The sequence below is a fragment of the Mustelus asterias genome, chromosome 4 (assembly GCF_964213995.1).
Source record: "Mustelus asterias chromosome 4, sMusAst1.hap1.1, whole genome shotgun sequence".
Taxonomy (NCBI): domain Eukaryota; kingdom Metazoa; phylum Chordata; class Chondrichthyes; order Carcharhiniformes; family Triakidae; genus Mustelus; species Mustelus asterias.
In genome coordinates, this window is record NC_135804.1 from 50,900,128 (window position 1) to 50,921,786 (window position 21,659).

Genomic DNA, 21,659 nt, shown 5'->3' on the forward strand with positions numbered 1-21,659 from the left:
GTGGGAGCTGGGGATGCTGGCAATAGCTGTGTGGGCGAGTGGGTTGCGGCAAAGGTGTCTGACATTTGGGGGGGAAGTTGGGGTGCTTGCGATGGCTGTTTGGGTGAGGGGGTTGGGGGGGGAAGAGATCTGATGTTCAGGCGGAAGGGCATCAGAACAGATGCTTGTATTGACTATTTGGTTGGGAGAGCTGGCATTGATGGGATTTGGGGGAGGGGAGGAGAGGTGTCAATTCTGATCACAGGAGGGGGGACAGATGCCGACTCTGATCATCTGGAGTGAATGCCAGCTCTGCCAGCAGTGTTGGGAGGGAGCCCCTGAAACCTCGGTGGTGGGGTGGGATGAAGTATATTGTTTGGTCTGATTGGGGTGCCCTGGCTCTCAGCGCAGCTGGGCTTTGCCGGGGTGTTGCAGCCCCACCCTTCTACATGACAGTGTGAAACACACCCACTTGTTTTTCTGACGATGTGTCGTAAGACCTGGAAAGAAAACCAGTCTGTTTCTCTGGACAGAAGCACACTGTTTTTCTTGCTGGAACCAATACTCTGCCATTTTTTTGGTAAGATTTCACCCAGCATCAAGATCTTTTGGTAGTCTCTGAGCGGCCTTGGTCCTCTGCTGCAACATTTGGCATTTTTGTTCCATAACGTGGCTACACCAATAATCTGTTGCTCCAAAATCTGAGGGTTTGGTCTGATCCACTTAAGTGTGGATATAAGCACTGCATTTCTTGCATCAATTCTGATGACCTTTCAGGATCCATTCCAATACAGGCCAGTGCCTGCTCCCTATTCTCATGCCACATTTGGACTTGGGAATCTTCTTCAGGGCAGACCTCCTTCTTCTATTGTCGCACCAGATTTTCACTCACACTAAATTCCCTTGCTGCCGTACAGATATTTGATGAGTTAGCGAATATTACACAGTTCAGCTTGAAACCAGTTTCGCAATTCATTTGTTTTGTTGGAAGCCTCATTTCTCTTTGTTGTTCACAACATGTGGTCTTCACTATGCCGGCCTGTCTTAAATTCCCACACATCTTCACAATACAACCCGTGTTGCCTGCTTGATCCTTTAAGCCCAGTTATAAGGTAAGCAAAACATGCATTTGTAGGGTGAAAAATTGAGGCTGATTCGAATGTAAATATAGCATGTAGTGGCTGAAAAGGTGAATCCACTCATATGCTAAGTATATGCAGAAACATCATAGGGCCATGTTGTCTTACATGTCAGGTCAACTTACACACTGTGATCCATGGTTCGACCCAGAAACAATCTGTGATTTCTGGAGCAAAAACTTAAGAACTGGTTATGATTGGACAGTTACTCTGTCAGAAGAACTCATGGTCATTGTTGTGTCCTTCCTTTATTTACAGAACTGAAGGCAAGAACATGACATACAGAAATGGAACAAAGTGACATGTGTGCAGCAGCTCTACTGCAGTGTCTCTGACATTGAACAAGGAACAAAGAACAATACAGCACAGGATCAGGCCCTTCGGCCCTCCAAGCCCGCGCCGCTCCCTGGTCCAAACTAGACCATTCTTTTGTATCCCTCCATTCCCACTCCGTTCATGTGGCTATCTAGATAAGTCTTAAACGTTCCCAGTGTGTCCGCCTCCACCTCGCCCGGCAGCGCATTCCAGGCCCCCACTACCCTCTGTGTAAAATACGTCCTTCTGATATCCGTGTTAAACCTCCCCCCCCCCCCCCCCCCTCACCTTGAACCTACAACCCCTCGTGAATGTCACCACCGACCTGGGAAAAAGCTTCCCACCATCACCCTATCTATGCCTTTCATAATTTTATACACCTCTATTAGGTCACCCCTCATCCTCCGTCTTTCCAGTGAGAACAACCCCAGTTTACCCAAACTCCCTCATAACTAAGCCCTTCCATACCAGGAAACATCCTGGTAAACCCTCCTCTGCACTCTCTCTAAAGCCTCCACATCCTTCTTGGGTGCGATCTTATGACTTTCATGGTGGTAAGACCCAGGTGGGAGGTGAAAATGAGAAACGCACCCAGTTTTTCACTTCCCCTGATTGTACAGGCCATGTTTTGCCGGCGAAATTGGCTTCGCGTCAAAAAAGGGGTGCAAAGTCGATTTAAATATTAATGACATGCTTAACGAGAACCGGTATCGTCCGGTTCATTTATCTTAACCACCTCGCTGGTCAAGGTTCTCCTCGGCAAGAATCACTGCTGATCTCCACAAGTGGATACCAGACATGGTGGACTCACAGCGGGATTGGAGGCCATTGAAGCCCCCTGGGTGGTCAGGGGCATGGCCGGACAGTACCCATGGGGCAGTGCCTGCCTGGCAGTGCACACACGGCACCCTGGCATTACCCACTGGACACCCTGGCACTGCCCACTGGGCACCATAACTGTGCCAGGGCTATGCCAAGGAGTGGAACCTGTGGGGTGGAGCTATGATGGGGGAGCCAATGGAAACTCTGCGGCACGGGGAGGGAGGGGTGGGGGTGGAGGAAGAGGTGAACTCTGCTGCGGTTATGAGGGAAGGGGCGGAACTCTGCCGGGTGAGGGAAGGAGAGAGCTCTGCCAGGGTGGAAGGAAAGTGGGGAGCTCTGCTGGAGTGGGGGGGAAGTGGGGAACTCTGCCAGGGTGATGATCGTGGGATAGGGGAGAGTGAACTCTCAGGGTGGGAGGGAGGGTACTCTGCCGGGGGAGGGGTGATTGGCGATATCTGTGGGGGGGGGGGGGGGGGGGGGGGGGGTGGGGGGGGGGGGACTGGCACGGGGGCAATTGGCGGCATGTGGGGGAGTGTCCTGTGTCTGTGGGGTGGGTAGGGGGGGTTGGGTAGACCAGCCCATTATCTTAATCATTTGCTTCAGATTTGCAGACAATTTTATGTTAGGTGAAAAAGCTTCTGTATCTTCAGATTGTTTAATAATTTTGTAAAGTGATGCCTACTCTTAAAAATGGGATATTACATGAGAACACAATTTGCTAAGTGCAAATTTCTTGTACATTGGAAATTAGGAAGAGTTTTTTCTGCATATCCTACTGTGAGCAAAAATATAAAGATGCCTTTTGTATGCATCAGTTGAAGACATAGCATTAATAGGCAACAATCTCTTTCAAGTGGGAGGATGGTCAGTTTAAACTCATAAATCTTCCCAAAGAAAGCAGTTCATCAGGCTTTTATGCATTGTAAAATAAAGACTACAGGAGGAATTTCCAGCCCTTCTTGTCGGCGGGATCTACCATCCCACCGAAGATTAACCCCCTCCGCCCCGAGTGGCAGATTCGCCAGTGGCAGGGCGGGTGTGCCATACAAAACGCCGTAGACATTGGCGGGACCGGAAGATCCCACTGGCGGCCAATAGCCAGCCACCTCCACTGCTGGAAAACACGCCACGGGCGGGAGTGGGAGGGGGGGGAAAGAGTAGTGGAAAGAACCGGCCTTTGTTAATCCTTGGGCCTTAACAAACTTCAAATATAAAATTGCAGGTTTACTCTCAGGGTCTCCCAGAGATCCTAAAGATGTATAGGTTAATGCAGAGTTCAACTGCCCTCCAGGCTTTCAGTTACCCTATGGGTAGAGATTGACCTTATCGAGTCATGGATCCAACAGAGCTTTCATAATATATCTAAAAGGCCGCTGCTGCAGAGATAGCCCTGGGCTTCTTTCCATAAAAAGCTTTTTTTAAATGGGATGTTGGAATAAATATTTTTAAGTACAGCACATTTTTTCATCAAGAAACCCTGAAATATTTTCCTTGTTGACTCCTAACTGTAGCAGTATGTATGGATGTATTGAACTATATAGGCCCTCTGCCAACTAATCTGTTTTGGTTAAATAAAGTCAATGAAAGAAGCACTGATCTCATGACGAGCAGTTTTAAGAAAAATGCTTCTACAATATCTTGGATTTCAGGGAACTATACAGAAGAGACAGAGAAAGGAAAAATTGTACATTAACTTGTAAAAGTATTAAATCAATTATACGCCTACCTGTGTCATGCCAACTAACATTTCGCTGTAATTTATCATTAGGTACTTGACCATTTATACCTTCAGCATTTCTCTGTTGGAAACACATAAAGAAGTGAATTAATTCATCTTTAAAAAGATACACACGTGCACACACACACACACACACACAAACAAAAACAAAATCATAACATTAAAATTGGGAGTAGAATTCTTATCATTTTATTGTATCAGTGAGGCCAATTAATGACCACTTAAAGGCCTCAACCCATCGCTGCTGGGATTAACTCAGCGATAGGCGAGCCTGTTGCCATGGGACATGCATGACATGTGAAACTTATCACATTGTAGGAAATCCCTCAATCCCTAGTCGAGGGACTGGATATCGGGAAGAGGGTGACCTGTTGAGAGCCACTCACCTGTCCTTATCTCCAACCTCCCTGTCTCCCCTCTGTAACCCCCATGCTATGAAACCAAACCGCTCCACTCCCATTACTTACCTATAGCCTCAGTCCTCTGCTATCCTAGGATTCCAGGGTGTTCTTCTGACAGCAGCCAGGTCCTCTTCAGTGACACTGCTGAACAGAAGAGCTACCAGCCTCTAAAAAACTAGCACTTCTCGGTAGGTGACACTTCAACCCCAGGGTCTTGATTCTCAAGGAAGGCCCACTGGTGGCCTCGCCACTGCCTGACTGACTTGTGGTTCAGTGGGTCTTCCCAAAAAGAGGCAATGCAGGTCTCTTACCAGCTCTCCTGTTAGCAGGACGCCTCAACAAATATCTTTATGTGCGTGCTGTCTGTCCTTGGAGGAAATAAATATCAAAATGATATCTTGTGCATTGTGTAGTATGGGGCGGGAGTTGGTGGAGATGGTAGTGCTGGATATCCCTATCAAAATGTAGAACCTCTCGAGCTGGTGCCTTTAATGGTGAGATATCACTACTTCTAAGAGCACATCACACATGGGATGAAGGAGAGAGGAGAATACCTGACTTACACCATGCACAGTTCAGGAAACAAGACTGGAATGCAAATCATTAAGATTCAAAATAAAATGAGGCAATTGGTTAAATATTAACTAAATTACTATAAACAAGACTTTAGGTTAGTTTTAATCTAATTTGCACATTAGGAAACTGATGGGATTGTGTGCATCACTGGTTTAACATCCTGCCTGGTTTTACTGACAGTTGAAGTCAATATCGGACGAGGTGCAAATCAGTGCTCCACATTGTCCCATTGGTTTTCTGTCAAACCAGTTGGATTAAGACTGCAGCTTAGTGGCTCAAAATTAAGAAATTTGAAATCAATCTGCCTTGACAAAGTTGACCAAAGTTTATAGAATTAAGCAAGTTCTGACGAAGGATTAACCCTTCCATCTTTCCGACTGACCTATTGTTCATTTCCGGCATTTCCTGTTTTCTGACTGCTCTGAGAGCCTCTGGCTAAAAGCAGGCAGCACAAAAATGTTAACTAATTCTTCTGAGGTTATCGTCAGTGCCAAAAATACTCGGTGGCTGCTTTGATCTTGGAAACAGAGGCTTGCCAGTTGAGATTGTTCTTGGGATCATAAGAAAAAGTCACTCAAAGAACAATATGCATTCTAACAACAACTGATTAGACCGTAGCAGAGTGCAGGGTAAAGTTGAAGTCACTAACTTTTAGCAGTAGCTGGTACACCAGTGGAGAATGACAATGCCTTACTTTATAAATTGAAAGACTTGACTTCTATGACATCATTTGAAGGAATAGAGAGAGGGAGCTTTATCATTTCTGTAGAAGGTATTGTTATCCGTAAGAGCTATCCTGAAATAAAATTGAACCGTAACTAAATGCAATGTAAAAAGGGTTTCATGTCTTTTACATTCTTTGAGCCTGGAGCATTCCACTATTACGCATGTTTCAGCTTACCACTCATTAAAATGAATGAGAATAGGCTCACAGAGAGGGAAAATTGTACAGTCAAACCCCCTCTCATTTCCTTTCAAGTGGATTATTTTTCCTCCAGCAACAAGTGTGGAAAACAATTTTTACCCTGAAAAAGTTACAAGGTTTTAAAATGTAATCTCGGGTATGTTCAATTGAAAGGGAACTTACCCTTTTTTGACACTTGTGCTCTTTCTTATGCCTGCATTTGATCTTTGAAGAGTATACATTATGCTTGGTGGATTTGAATGACTCAAGACGACTTCTCATATTTCGTTGGAAAACTTCTCTTTCTTGCCTTTCTTGTTCACCTTGAGCGATGAAGTGCCGGCTATAACTTCCTTGATACTGGTATAACATGGAACCAACACTCATCATAATAAAAACAACAAGTATATATTGAGAGCACTAACAATAGAAAATGTTATTAACTGTCAAACCGTGTTAATAGTACAGAATCTCCTTTTTCACACTCTATTAATTGATTCAGCTTGTGTTATTTCTCTGATTAGACCCTGGAGCCATAAAACCACAGGGATTTGCTTTGTTCTTTCATTTTATGCAGTAAAATAGAAGGCCTGCTAACACAGGCTGTGGGTCTCCACTATGGTGTTGCCCAAGATTCCCAAAAGGTTGTTCCCAACCCCAATCCATGGAGCAGCTCAAGGGAAGGAGAAAATATTTCCGATGTTGGAAAGAGGGGTAGTCAAATGGAAAATATATTTTGTAGAGGGGTTTGTGAGACTCAGCAGCATGCTCTTGATTGGAAGTAAATGGGTGACCAGGTGGAAAGTAAATTAAAGGGGAAAGAATTATAAACAAAAACATTTATAATCATGACAGCTCAGTTATCTAAAGATTAAAGAGTCTCTGTCCTAAATTTAACCAATTATCACATTTTCCTGTAACATCTTTGAATTAATACATTTGGATACATGTACATTGTTACAGTGGACTGAAAATTGCCAGTGTTCTCGGGATGGGCTCAGGGAGCAATTTATAAAGGCCTGTAAAAAGGACTGGGAAGGCATTTGTCTCTTGCATTTTACCAGTGTTGGGGAAGGTGGAGGATAGCAGTTCTTCCCAGAGACCAATTTGACCACCTCACTGGACTATTAAGGCCTCTTCAAGCTGCCACTAGCATTTTACCAGCAGTGGGTGGGTCCTCCGCAATGTTGGGAGATTATCTGCTGAATCCTGGTGGACTAGCTCCCTCATGACTCAGCATGGGGATGGGGCTCTTAATCGGCCACTTTATGACCTATGGAGTGGCCTCCCAATGGCAATGATCACTGCTGCAGCAAACGATTCCTTGCCCTCACTCCCTGACTAGTCCCGGTGCTCCCAAATGCCACTTATCCATTGCAAGGACAGCCTGCTCCCTTGGTGACCTCTCAGCTAGGTGCAATCCCAAGACTATCCACTGCTCCTGGTGGTGTTGCTGAGCTGCCAGCCTTCTGATTGGCTAGCAGCTGATGGGGCAGGTACACATCCTTGAAAGGGACGGGAGACAGGTTGGCAACTCATTAGAATTGTTGTCAATGGCCAAAACAATGCATGATGTAAAGATGCCGGCGTTGGACTGGGGTAAACACAGTAAGAGTTTTAACAACACCAGGTTAAAGTCCAACAGGTTTATTTGGTAGCAAACGCCATTAGCTTTCAGAACGCTGCTCCTTCGTCAGATGGTGTGGAAATCTGCTTTCAAACAGGGCACAGAGACACAAAATCAAGTTACAGAATACTGATTAGAATGCGAATCTCTACAGCCAACCAGGTCTTAAAGGTACAGACAATGTGAGTGGAGGACTCACATTGTCTCCACTCACATTGACTGTATCTCTAAGACCTGGTTGGCTGTAGAGATTCGCATTCTAATCAGTATTCCGTAACTTGATTTTGTGTCTCTGTGCCCTGTTTGAGAGCAGATTTCCACTCCATCTGACGAAGGAGCTGCGCTCCTTAAGCTAATGGCATTTGCTACCAAATAAACCTGTTGGACTTTAACCTGGTGTTGTTAAAACTCTTACATAACAATGCAGCCAGAGATCCCCCTGCAGCCAGAGATCCCTGGCTCCAGGGCTCATTGTTGGGATCTCTGCTGTGTTGACACAATTCCAGCCAGAATGTCCATTAATACACAGCCAGAAAAATATTCTCCTCATAAAATATGCTAAGAGTGACCTTTTCAATAGTAACTGTAAGAAATCATACCTTATTTTTTCTTTCTTTAGTCTTGGGACACTGAGGACCACTGTGATAGCCTCATCATCCTCCAGCTAACAGCTGACAAATCAATCTATTTCTGTTCTGCATGGTTCATTACCACACATTTACTAATCAAGACACTGAGTGACATGTGTGTCTCTGCTATTTCTCAGGGTCCCTGTATAGGTTATCAAAGTAACTTACCCTTCTCCTTGGCTTGTATAGATTCTCTCTTAAGACATGATGCATCACGGTGTCTTCTCGATCTCTGCCACTCCTCACTGTGTCAATCACTTGTAAATCTAAACACACAGCACTCCCACTCTCCCTCCTGACACATGTAAACAAAAATCATGCACTATAATTTAATGCAACACCTTTATTTAATTAGCATCATTTTTAATGCAACATTATAGCAGTCAGCTGGCCACAGCTCTGGAAGATTCTGAACTCCACTAGCAACTCCACAACAGATAGTGATCGATCACTGCCATGCAGCAGACATTAATAATCACAGAACAGGCTGTGACTTGCTCATCCAGCCTCCCAAAGGAGATACAAAAGCAGGAGAAGAAGAAAAAAATAGGTTAAATGGAAATTCAACAAAACAATATTTCTCTAATCCCAAGTAATTTACTGAGGCATTTAAATAGTTTTAAGGGATTTATATTTGTATTGGCAAACATCAGAAATAAGATATAGTTTTAAGTGGGTTTAATTTAATGTTTCTATGCCTAGAAGGGTAAAACCTATACTTAGGTTAATGCTGGAGCAAGGTGTTTGTATGTGTGGGTGTTGGTTTCAATTCCAACTGTGTTGTTATTGTGCTTAGAGAGGGTTACGGCAAGAAGAGTAATAGAAGCTGGCAGATGTAGCAGTGGTTGCTTAGCAATTGTGGGCCTTGTAAGGTAGAAAGGCTTTTGAATTTAGTTTTTAGCTGAATTTGTTTGCAGTTGAAGAAGGACACCAGGGAGTTAACATCTCTCAACTCTGCTAGGAGAAGCTGGACAGGACAAGGGGGCTGCAAAGAGGCAGACCTTTCAAACAACCAGGTAATCATGGAACTAAGACATAAAGAATGCTTTAAAAAGGCTGAAGTTAAGAGAATAGAGACCAAGGTATTATTCAGGAGTATCCAAGGGAGAAGCAAAGTGGTTAGAGTGAGAGACAGTTGCAGTAACCAGAGGTAAAGTGGGAAAACGGACAGGGCTAAATCAAAAGTTTTATGCCATTTTAATAGAGTGTGGGAATTGAGAGTTAAAGCAATTGTAATCAGTTTATACAGCAGTCAAGAAAAAGAACTTCTGAAGTTCTTGTGAACTTCTGTTGTAAACCCTGCACACTGGATTTGTTGTTCAAAGTGGAGCTTTGTTTGAAAGGGTAATTTGGAAAACCTGGACTAGATTTGGGTATGCATACTGCTGGTGGAAAGCATTATTGTGAAAGAAGATTTAAAAGCATGTTTTTTGGGAGTGGAGTTTGGAAACTCCCATGTGACAATCATCTGGGGGAATTCTGAGGAGAACTCCACAGACATTCATTTGGGTTCAAAGTGGAGAGTGTATTTGACCACGGCCAATCTATGTGTTACTGAGACAATTGTACCTTAAGATGTGCTTTGTAATCCATGTTAATCGTAAAATCTGGGTGTATTTGTTGAATTAAAGGGGGAGTAAAGGAGTACTGTATTGTAATCCACTTCTCATGTTTAATAAAATGTTTTTTTTTGTTAAAACTAATTAGTGGTCCTGTGACTCTGTTTCTCCACATTTTCAAAAATCAAATTACAATCTTTTGAGCCAGGGTTCCATTCTGGGATCTACCCGTCCGGTTATAACATCAACTGGGATTGTTAACACATAGAAACATTACTTTTGATCTCCCATTCACAATGGTTTATCTATTTTGTTTTTAGCTGAATTTTACAATGAGTCAAACATGTCCACACTGAAGGCATGTCTAATAAAGTCACTTTAATGATGGAAAAGAGGGCAGAAGTGGGTTAGATTATGGCAGCCATATTTTCTCCTCTGTTGGTTAGCTGCCATGGGAATTACTGAGACATTAATGTGCACAAACCTGCAGCAGAAAATTGCTCTTAAACATGCTAACTATTGGCACTTAGTGTCCATTGTGCGGCAATTCACATAATCCACAGATGTACTGATTAGTGGAAGGGTCAGTATTGCATTAATCACATTTACATAAAGTTGTGCAGAGGGAACTGTAGAATAAAGTAGTTTTTAATGGCTAATTCTTTGTGAATCCTGAAATGGTACATTAAGCATTTTAATCATTGCTTAGACATCACAAGTAATAGTCAATAAAATCTGATGGTAGTAAATAGATTGTTTGCATTTACGTGGTTCAATAAATCATGAAAACTAGTCACAAAATCCATCTGCAAATATTGCTTGTAGTTGACGTTAGACATTAAGTCTCAACTTCACATAAATAGCAGAAACAAAGTAAAAAACGCAATTAGCCAATGTTCCCATTCTTAATGATTGTTATGGCTATAGAGTTTATTACTATAACAGATAGTGTAATATTCAATAGTGTAATACATGTAACTGAATATTAAAACAAATCTGTCAAATAATCTGACAATATTACAAAAAATGTTTATCTATTTTCAAGTTATACATCTACATTATATATATTATCATAGAATCTCTAGAGTGCAGAAGGAGGCCATTTGGCTCATTGAGTCTGCACTGACCATTGTGAATATAATGTATAAATATTAAATAGATTTAAGAACATCTATTTCCACTTCCATAAACCTGAGGTCATCTAAAAATCTACTGCCTGTCTCATAGATTGCGCCAAATCTCATTCACCTCTCACCCCCCCATGCTGCTACATCCTTATTTGAAAGTGTTGACATAATTTGCATTCAACAGCTATCATTTACACTCGTTTGATTTCAACTGCACTCCAAAGCAATCATTTAATAATCATTTGACATCAATTGCACTCGAAACCAATAATTTAGCAATCATTTACCATTACAAGTACTGTAATTGACAAACCACAGCACCAAAACATTTGCAATTAGCAACATACTTAAGCAAAAATGATTGTAGCATTTATTTTAATATATTTCTGAAATGTAATAGTTCATAGAATCATACAGCGCAGAAAAGGCCCTTTGGTCCATCAAGTCCGCACCGACGCATTCGAAACACCTGAACCCCATCTGCCAGTACTTGGCCCATAGCCCTGAATGTCATGATGTGCCAAGTGCTCATCCAGTTACTTTTTAAAGGATGTGAGGTAACCCGCCTCTACCACCCTCCCAAGCAGCGCATTCCAGACCGTCACAACCCTCTCGGTAAAAAAGTTTTTCATCACGTCCCCCCAAACCTCCTGCCTCTCACCTTGAACCTAAGACCCTTCGTGACTAACTGTTCAACTAAGGGGAACAGCTGCTCCTTATCCACTCTGTCCATGTCTCTCATAATCTTATTTACCCCGATCAGGTCGCCCCTCAGTCTTCTCTGCTCCAATGAAAACAATCCAAGCCTACGCCGCTCTTCATAACTTAAACGTTCCATGTCAGGAGACATCCTGGTGAATCTCCTCTGCACCCCCTCCAGTGCAATCACAGCCTTCCAGTAATGTGGCGAACAGAACTGCACACAGTATTCTAGATGTGGCCTCACCAAAGTTCTGTACAACTCCAAAATGACTTTGTAATCTATGCCTCCATTGATAAAGGCAAGTGTCCCATATGCCTTTTTCACCACCCTACTAACATGCCCTTCCCCCTTCAGAGATCTGTGGACATATACGCTAAGGTCCCTTTGTTCCACAGAACTTCCTAGTGTCCTACCATTCATTGAGTACTTTCTTGTCAAATTACTCCTTCCAAAGTGTATCACCTCGCACTTTTCAGGGTTAAATTCCACCTGCCACTTATCTGCCCAATTGACCATTCCGTCTATATCTTCTTGTAGCCCAAGACACTCCGCCTCACTGTTAACCACCCGTCCAATATTTATGATATCTGCAAACTTACTAATCCTACCCTCCACATAGTCATCAATGTCATTTATATAAATGACGAATAGTAGGGGGTCCAACACAGATCCCTGTGGTACACCACTGGACACTGGCTTCCAGTCCCTGAAGCAGCCTTTTGTCATCACCCTCTGACTCCTACAACTGAGCCAATTTTGGATCCACTTTGTTAAATTACCTGTATCCCATGTGAATTTACCTTCTTTACAAGTCTCCCACGTGGGACCTTGTCAAAGACTTTGCTGAAATCCATATAAACTATATCGACTGCACTACACCTGGTCACCTCCTCAAAAAATTAATTCAAATTTGTTAGGCATGACCTCCCTCTGATGAAGCCATGCTGACTATCCCTGATCAAGCTTTGCCTCTCCAAGTGGAACTGGATGCTCTCCTTCAGAAGTTTCTCTAATAGTTTCCCTACCACTGACGTGAGAACTCACTGGTCTGTAGTTCCCTGGTTTATCTCTAAAACTCTTCTTAAATAGTGGAACCACATTAGCTGTTCTCCTGTCATCTGGCACCTCCCCCGTGGCCAGAGAAGAATTGAACATTTGGGTCAGAGCCCCTGCAATTTCCTGCCTTGCCTCCCCCAGCAGCATAGGACACAATTTATCTGGACCTGGAGATTTATCCACTTTTAAGGCTGCCAACACCTCCAATACCTTGTCTTTCCCTATGTCAATTTGCTCAAGAATCTCAGTCTTTCCTTGAATTCCATAATCCTCATTCTCTTGGGTGAAGACAGATGTGAAGTATTCATTCAACCCTCTTATCAATGTCCTCTGGTTCTGTCCACAGATTGCCTCCTTGGTCCTTAACGGGCCCTACTCTTGCCCTGGTTATCCTCTTCCCATTGATATATTTATAGAATATCTTGGGATTTTCCCTACTTTTACCAGCCAGAGCTTTCTCAAAGTAAAGTAAAGTTTATTTATTAGTCACAATTAGTGTTACATTAACACTGCAATGAAGTTACTGTGAAAATTCCCTAGTCACTACACTTCGGCGCCTGTTCAGTTACATTGAGAGTCAATTTAGCATGGCCAATGCACCTAACCAGCATGTCTTTCGGACTGTGGGAGGAAACCAGAGCACCCGGAGGAAACACACACAGACAAGGGGAGAATGTGCAGACTCCACACAGACAGTGACTCAAGCCAGGAATTGAACCTAGGTTCCTGGCACAGTGAGGCAGTAGTTCTAACTACTGTGCCACCGTGTATCCCCTCTTTGCTTTCCGAATTGCTTTCTTAAGCTTCACTCTGCACTTTCTATACCTCACTAATGCCTCCACTGATTTGCTCCCCGCAAACTTTTTAAAAGCTTTTATTTTCCTTCTCATTGTATCCTAAATAAGTCTGGTCATCCATGATTCTCTGGATTTGTTATTCCTACCTATCATCCTAGAAGGAATATGCTGGGCTTGCAGCCTCCCCACTTCTTTTTTGATTGCCCCCCACTGCTCTTCTATAGACTTTCCCATTAGTACCTGTTCCCAGTCTACCTTGGCCAGATCCTGTCTTATTTTACTAAAATCCACTCTCCCCCCAATACAAAACATTTTTTTGCAGCTTGTCTATTTCTTTGTCCATAACAAGCTTAAGTTGTACCATGTTGTGATCGCTATCACTAAAAGGCTCCCCTACCATTACCTCAACCACCTGTCTGGCTTCATTCCCCAGAATCAGGTCCAGCACAGCTCCCTCTCTTGTTGGACTCTCCACATATTAATTTAAAAAGTTCTCCTGTACATATTTCAAGAAATCTACTCCATCCAAGCCCTTAACACTATGTATATCCCAGTTAATGTTGTGAAAGTTGAAGTCACCTAATACAATAACCCCACTGTTATTGTTTTTATACAACTCCACAAACTGAGCACATATTTGCTCCTCAATATCCTTTTGACTATCTGGGGGAATTATAATAAACACCTAACAATGTGGCTGCCCCTTTTTTATTCTTAAGCTCTACCCACAAGGCTTCATTTGAAGCTCCCTCTAAGATATCATCTCTCCTTATTACAGTTACTGACTCATTAGCTAATAATGCAATACCTCCTCCTCTTTTACCTCCTCCCCTGAAGATTCTATATTGTGGAATGTTGAATTGCCAATCGTGTCCTTCTTTTAACCATGTCTCTGTGATGACTACTATATCACACTTCCATGCGTCAATCATTGCCCTCAACATATCTGTTTTACCTGCAGTGCTCCTGGCATTGAAGGGGAGGCCATCCAGCCTGCCCTTACTCCCTTGAAACTTAATACAGCTGCACTCCCTCTGACTTGTTTGTTTTGCTGTATGATTCACGCCCTTTGCTGTATGATTCACAGTCTGTGTCCCCTCCCCCTGCCAAAGTAGTTTCAAACATTATAAAGCTGAACTAACTTTAGAAAAAGGAGACCCTGTTTTAATGAGACATTTTTTACATTTTTCTTTATAACCTATAACTCATGTAACATGACCTTGCCACTCCTCACTGCCTCCACCTGCTGCGCCCAACCACCCACCACCCCTCCTGCTGGATTGCAGCAGTTCTCTTGCCATCACCCTCCCACCTCTGCAACAACCCCCCCCCCCCTCCCCCCGCCCCCCTGAGCCATTTTGCTCCTCCTGCTGAATACTTTTCCACCACCAGCCCCTCTGAGCAATATCCCTCCGTCATCACCTCCCCACCACAACCCCCCTACCCCCACAAACGCCCACCCTGGAGTAATTTTCTTCTGGCCATCCAAATGTTCAAAATTCAAACTTTTCAGGTAGGGAGAGCCAACATAAGGCAGTATTGATTCATATGACCAAAAGCCTAGGGTAGAATTTTGCCCTTTTTTGGCAAAATACCATCTCGAACAGGAAAGATGGACAGCAGCTCGCTGGCGGCATTGGTGGGTTTTCCCACTGTATTTTTAAACTGTTGGACAAACAAGATAAGGGGTGAATCTCATGACGTAATGCTGACTGACAGAAACACAGGTTTTTAAAAGATTGGGATGACATTTTTAAAGGGCACCCTGTGGAACTCTGCTCCCCACCACCGCCATGGAGCCCCCTCCCCTCCACTAAAGAAACCGAACAGCCCCCATGGAACACGCCCACAGCTGCAGTGCCAGGGTAGTGCCAGAGTACTGCCCAGGTGCGACCTTCTCCCTGTTGGGGGCTGTATTCACCTGTGCGTCTCCGCCAGATTCTGCTTGCCAGGTGCACGTTGTGGGGGACCTGTGTTGATTCATGTCAGTATCCCCTTACACTAACTGAAAATTATTTAAGTAATTCATTTTCTTGTAATTTTCAATGCAGGTTACTTAGTGCTTTTGCTAGCTGGATAGCTTACTCGATAACTGTGAGCACACTATCAAATTTGATGTCAAATTAATTTCAAATTAGAACTTATGATGTCGAATTGTAATTGAGAGCATTGACTACACTTGAAAGCAAAAATGTTAAAACTCTCAGGTGGGGATTGGCTCCCATCAAATCACATTTTAATTTTAAAATATCATCCTTGTTTCAAATCGCTCCAAGGCCTCACCCTTCCTTATCTCTATAATTCCTCCAAGCCCACAACCCTGTGAGACACCTGATTCATCTAATTCTGGTCTCTTGAGAACCTCTCATTTTGATCACTGAGGGCCATGTCTTCAGTTACTTTGGACCTAAGCCATGGAATTGCCTTCCTACATCTCTTTGCCTTTCTACCTCATTTTCCTTCTTTATGACACTCATTAAAACCTACCTTTTGACTAAATCTTTGCTCGTCTTACCTAATATCTCCTTGTGTGGCACAGTGTCAGATTTTATCTTATAATACTCCAGTGAGGCTTCTATGTTTAGGGTGCTCAATAAATACAAGTTGTTGTACACCTGCATAAAGAACAAGTAACACACTCCCAAATGCAAATTGAAAAATGCTGAACTCTCCAGCTCTGAAATATAGAAAGGAACCCATGCCAGCAGAATAACTGTACTCACAGGAGGTTTGTTACAGATGTTTCAGAGAACGACGTTCTACTTGGCATGGATGCAAATGCGAATTTTCCTGATGACATGTGACCTCCCTTAAAAGATAATACAGAATTACATTTAATTTCAACAGCTCGCTAAGTATATTAACTTTTGTCTAACAATCAAAAATAAAGGAACTAATAATTATGCATTAAATAACAGAATTGAACTTTACTGAGACTTTCCCCATCTGTATGCCTCAGAGCTATAGAGGCAGTGCATCTATCCACTGTGATAGAATGTAAATTGATCCCACTTGCTAAAGATGAAAAACTGATGAAATGGAAAATAAATGTATTTCCTGGAAAAATATACTGGCTCAGGACCATATGGAGCAGGGGAATAAGGCTCGATCTTGGGTCTGTGCTGAATTATCTGAGTGAAAGCTGCCATGTCTGGAAACGACGAGAGCCCTGGGTCTTGTCCACGAGTGAGCACCCAATCAAGACAGGCCTTCAGAAATGGATGCAGGATTATTTCTCAGCTGGGCTAATGGTCCCCCTTAATAAATAGGCTCAGTGTTCTAGAGTGCTAGAGAGAGGAAGTAACTCTGCTGTCCTATTACCCATGCCTGATTCAGGGATTTTTGTCAGAAAGCTGATATGTATGAACATAAGATGAGGAGAGGTTCCAACTTGTTAATACTGCTTCCCATGATTGAAAACAGTCCACCAGCATTGTTACTGCTGCACACATGAAGAAGTTCGCTAAAGTAGCGAAGGACAGCCATATATCTGTGGAATCTTTCGAAGAGGGAAAGCATGGTGAGAGAGAGAGAGAACCCTTTCTTCTTTTGAAGTGCATTAATGATACACATGTTTTCTCAGTCAAACAAAAGGCAGATGACAAGTCCCCACTTTGCTGAAAATTTTACACAGTAACCTCCCCAACTGAACTCATCACCTGATGTTCTCCCCCTCTCCTTTGGCAAGAATTTGTCAGCGTGCAGGGTCTTATTTCAACAGCTCACCTGTGATCAGGATCTTTCTCTCTGGAGAGTTCTAGCAGCCTTACCCTAAAATTGTCCTTTGTAAATCTCAGTTTCACATTGGTGGAATTCTGTTACAAGTCAATTCTTAATGTTGTTTCTAAGTCTAGGTTTTGCTCTTTGTATAATCAGTAATGCCATTGTCACATATGGGTATTTGACAGGTTTTTTTTCTTCATTTTATCTTATTCAATGCAAAAGGATGCCACTAAATATTACGTTGGATTTCTGACAAACTGAAAACTACTTGTAAACACTTGGCTGAGTGTAATCTAAACAATCTACAGTTTCAAAGACATCTTAGAACAAATTCCATCCAACAAGAACAGTGTCAATATTATCAACTATAACAATATGAAAATTGACCAGATGGAATTAAAAAGTGACTATTTCTGATAAAGCAGAGATCACTAAATGGTTTAAGTAAATTTCTATGCAATATATTCAGACATTGTACAAGAACACCAACAAGACACAAAACCTCCATTGCAAACACAGTGGCCATTATTTCAATTTTGACTTTATGAACCATAACTGAAATGCTATTAGGAGTGATAAGGGAATAGTGCCCCATTTCCTGGGGGGAGGGTGAACAGCATCATCTCAACAAAATACAAGATTGTTATGTTAAATGTTCCTCATGGAACTGTGCTCCTTCTTTGTTTACTCTGAGTTATGCTGATTGGTGTCAATATTTTTTTAAACTATTGTCCAAGTCAGCACTGAGATAGCATCTGACTAATGATGTAACAGCCCTCTTGAATTCTGTTATCCAACTTATAAATCTACTAAAACAATAATTAAAAGGGGGAAGCTTTTAAGTTTCCTTTGGATAGCTGTCAAAGAAATTCTAATGATGGTCATGTCTGATAATTCCATTCACAGATGTGCAATTGGGAGTTTCATTCAAATAAAGATAACCATCAAATGAAACAGTCATGATTTTCAAGCATTATTGAACAAGGGAAAGTTAGAAGGCCCCACCTTACTTGGCCAGTTCCTTATAAATGATTAATAAAATAATGAAGGTATTGAAAAGAGAATGGAAACCAACTGAAGTATCACAAAGGAAATGTCACCTCTGTAAATTTCCCATGACACAATGATTGTTTTATTTGTAATAGACCTTAATACAAATAGACATTAACACAAATAAAATATTTGTATTAACGTAGCAATCTAATCTGGATTCAAGATAACCACTTGCAACAAAATAGTTCCTTTGCAAGTGGTGGCCAAGACATTTAGACATTTGGCAGCGAGCTTATTTAATTTACTAACAGGCTGGCCAGCGATCCAGCTGGCCAGCAAAGAGGGAGATTGACAGTTCAGGGCCCATTGTGCATGGGCAGAGGCCCGCTGGTTTCAGCCTCCCCGGGTAGGAATAGACCCTGCCCCTGAAATCTAATAATATTCACCCTGGTGGCCTCTGCATTGCACAAGAGTGTGGGAGATTCTAGTGTGAACTCCAACTGAAAAAAAACAGCGTGATTTACTCCAGTTTTTCCACGAATTCGACACTTAGAACTTTTTTGGGAGAATCCCGGCCTATATATCTCTCCATTGGAACAGATTCTCTATCATTACAACTGCAAAATCCTAGCCCCTCTCTCTCCTGCCCCGCTGCCCATTGGCAGATCTCCCCTTTTGTTCTATTCTCCCCTTCCCACTTTCCTTGGCTTTGTATTTGCTCAAAACCTGTTACGTGTCTAACCTTTGCCAATTCTGATGAAAAGCCATTAACCTGAAATGTTAACTTTTCTCCCACTCTCCATTATGCTGAGTGTTTCCAGCACTTTCTACTTTTATTTCCATTGAATGTGTCTTAATCTTATCAACAAGTCTCTTACGTGATACCTTATCAAATACCTTCTGAAAATCCATTCACACAATATTTACAACATTTGCTTTATCTATCTACATTTTGCTGTTTTCCCAAAGAAAGCTTGCAGCCTTTAAGAAACCCACTGCATTTGCATTATTAATTTAATCTAAAACTGGACTCTATAGAAGATCAAAGGGAGGAGTACAATCCAGGTAGTTGTGGATGTCAGTAAGCTTGGAACAAAGTTTAGTGAGCAGCCTGGGCTGGATTTTTTTGTTTTGGGATCAGGGCCAGTGTCAGATGAACTTTTGGATCCGAACCCCATGTGGAGTTTATGTCAGATGCCTGATGGCTTATTTTTAAGGTTGGCCAATTAGTGCCTGGGGTATTTTTCAACATCCAGTTAAGTGTGGAGGATGAAGAGCCAATAGGAGACCCTCTAGCAATGGTAAGATTGGCAGTCCTACTTGCTGAGGTAGAAGGTTTTTAAAATTCTTTCCTGTGAAATGAAGGTACGAAAGTTTTAGTTTTGAAAGGCTACAGATGTAAGGCTGTCATCAGGGAGGGACAAGCTCTTCATCAGATGGACAGTGGTGGCACTAGCCCATTTGATGCCAGATGATAAGGTGCCATCTTGATGTGCCAGATCCCATTTGATTTCATTAATTTTGTGAACTCTAGGCTGGTGAACACTGAACCATTATCGGAAACTAATACCTCTGGGATCCCATGAGTTGCGAACGAGGTGCGCAGTTTCTCAATGGTTGCCATTGTGTTGCCGAGTTTAGTTTATAGACGTCTAACCACTTGGAATGGGCATCTATTATCACCAGAAACACGGACCCCATAAACGGGCCTGCAAAAATCGACATGGAGTTGCGACCATGGTCTGCCTGGCCATTCCCAGCGGGGCTACCAGTGGTGCCTTCTTCCACTGTTGGCACTTCCCTACCAATTCCGCTACGTCTGCGTCCAGACCTGGCCACCAGATGTAGCTCCAGGCCAGCATCTTCATTTTTGACACTCCAGGGTGCCCATGTGTAGTTCGGCCAGTATCTCCCGACGGCCCTGCCTTGGGATGATGACCTGCGCTCCCCACAGCAGTATCCTGTCTTCCATCGTGATCTGCTCCCTCCTGCTCCAGTATGGGTGGAACTGTGGATGAACTGGTCTTTCCAGCTACCCTGTTAGCACCAGGTGCTTTACCTTCGCCAATACAGCATCTTTCTGCGTCCACTGCGTCTTTCTGCATCCACTGACATCGTCTAGGTAAATGGCAACCCCTGTAGGATGCTCTCTATGGTCCTTCGGAATATGGCACAAGCTGACGAAACCCCGAAGGGCAAACTTTTATACTAGAAGAGGCCTTTCAGCGTATTTATTGTGGCGAATTTTTGCGAATCCTCGTCCAGCCGTAGTTGCAGGTATGCATGGCTCATGTCCAGTTTTGTGAATAGGAGTCCTCTTGCCAACTTTGCGTACACGTCCTCAATCCTGGGAATTGGGTATTTGTCTGGCTGAGTGTAATGAGTTATCGTCTGTTTGAAATTGTGGCAAAGGCGCACCGAGCCATCCGGCTTTAAGATAGGAACCACGGGTACCGCCCATTCCATGATCTGGACCGGTTTTATCATTTCTTCGTGCTGTAATCCTTTGATTTCCGCATTGATCTTTTCCCTTAATGCAAATGGTACTGGTCAGGCTTTGCAAAACTTTGGGAGAGCCTCCGGGTCGACGTGCAATTTTGCCTTAACTCCTTTGATTGTCCCTCGGCCTTCCCGAAAAACCTCCGGATATTTGCTCAGGGCCTCACTCAGGCGACCATTTTCCAGCTGGAAGATGTTTGTCCAATCTAGCTGGATCTCTTTTAGCCAATTTCACCCTAATAGGCCTGGTCCCGAACCTTCCACTACCATTAATGGGAGCCTAACTAATTGTTTCCCATAAGCAACTGGCACATGGGTTGTACCCATCACTTTCAGTGGTTCCCCCATATAGGTCCTCAGCCTTGCCGAAATTTTGGTCAGGGCTAAGGGTTGGAGTCCAGTGCGTATCTTGTTAAACACTGTCTCCCCTATGACCAATATGGCTGCGCTTGTGTTGGCCTCCATTAAAATTAGACGTCCATTCAGTCTCACTGACAATTTGATGGGTTCTGATTTTGTCATCGTTACGCACAGTAGCTGTTCCTCGTCAGAGGTAGCGGGAGCTTCCAGGTTGTGCATTCTCCTGTCCCTCGGCCTACGTGTTCTTTTCGGTCATGTTGGTTTCGGAAACTTGCTTTTCCTCTGTGCATCCTGACATTGGCAACCATAACAATGTCGTGTCGGGCGGGGCTCTACAGAAATTGCTGTCACTCTGGGCTTAACCAGACCTCATCTAGGTGCAGTTCTATAGACGGACTTGGGCTCTCTCGTATCCGAATCCTTCCGGAGGGCCACTATGTAGTGGCCTGCCCTGTAGTGGTAGTCCCCTAACCCAGTTTCCCTGGTGTTGGCCTCTACCTCCATGATACCTTGGAGCTCATGCGCTCCGCTTGCCGCTTTTTCTAACCACAAGGTCAGCTGTAATGCCTGTTTACAGTCCAGCTGGGCCTCTGCCAACAGGCATTTCTGTATAGTCATATCGTTAGTTCCGCACACCAACCAGTCTTGGAGCATCTCATTTAGTGTCCCCCTGAATTCGCAAGCCTCTGCCAGACATCTTGGCCTTGTTAGG

At 43.2% G+C, this 21,659-nt stretch overlaps 1 protein-coding gene across 1 annotated transcript in view; it reads right to left on the minus strand.

The window, feature by feature from the left end:
* slc9a5 (solute carrier family 9 member A5) overlaps positions 1-21,659 on the minus strand; it is a 248,476-nt gene that overhangs the window by 18,634 nt on the left and 208,183 nt on the right. The window contains exons 11-14 of the mRNA XM_078211006.1: positions 16,096-16,181; positions 8,299-8,425; positions 6,058-6,234; positions 3,982-4,054 (exon numbers count right to left, since the gene is read on the minus strand). Coding sequence (XP_078067132.1) covers positions 3,982-4,054; positions 6,058-6,234; positions 8,299-8,425; positions 16,096-16,181 — 463 coding nt within the window. The remainder of the gene's footprint in view (positions 1-3,981; positions 4,055-6,057; positions 6,235-8,298; positions 8,426-16,095; positions 16,182-21,659) is intronic.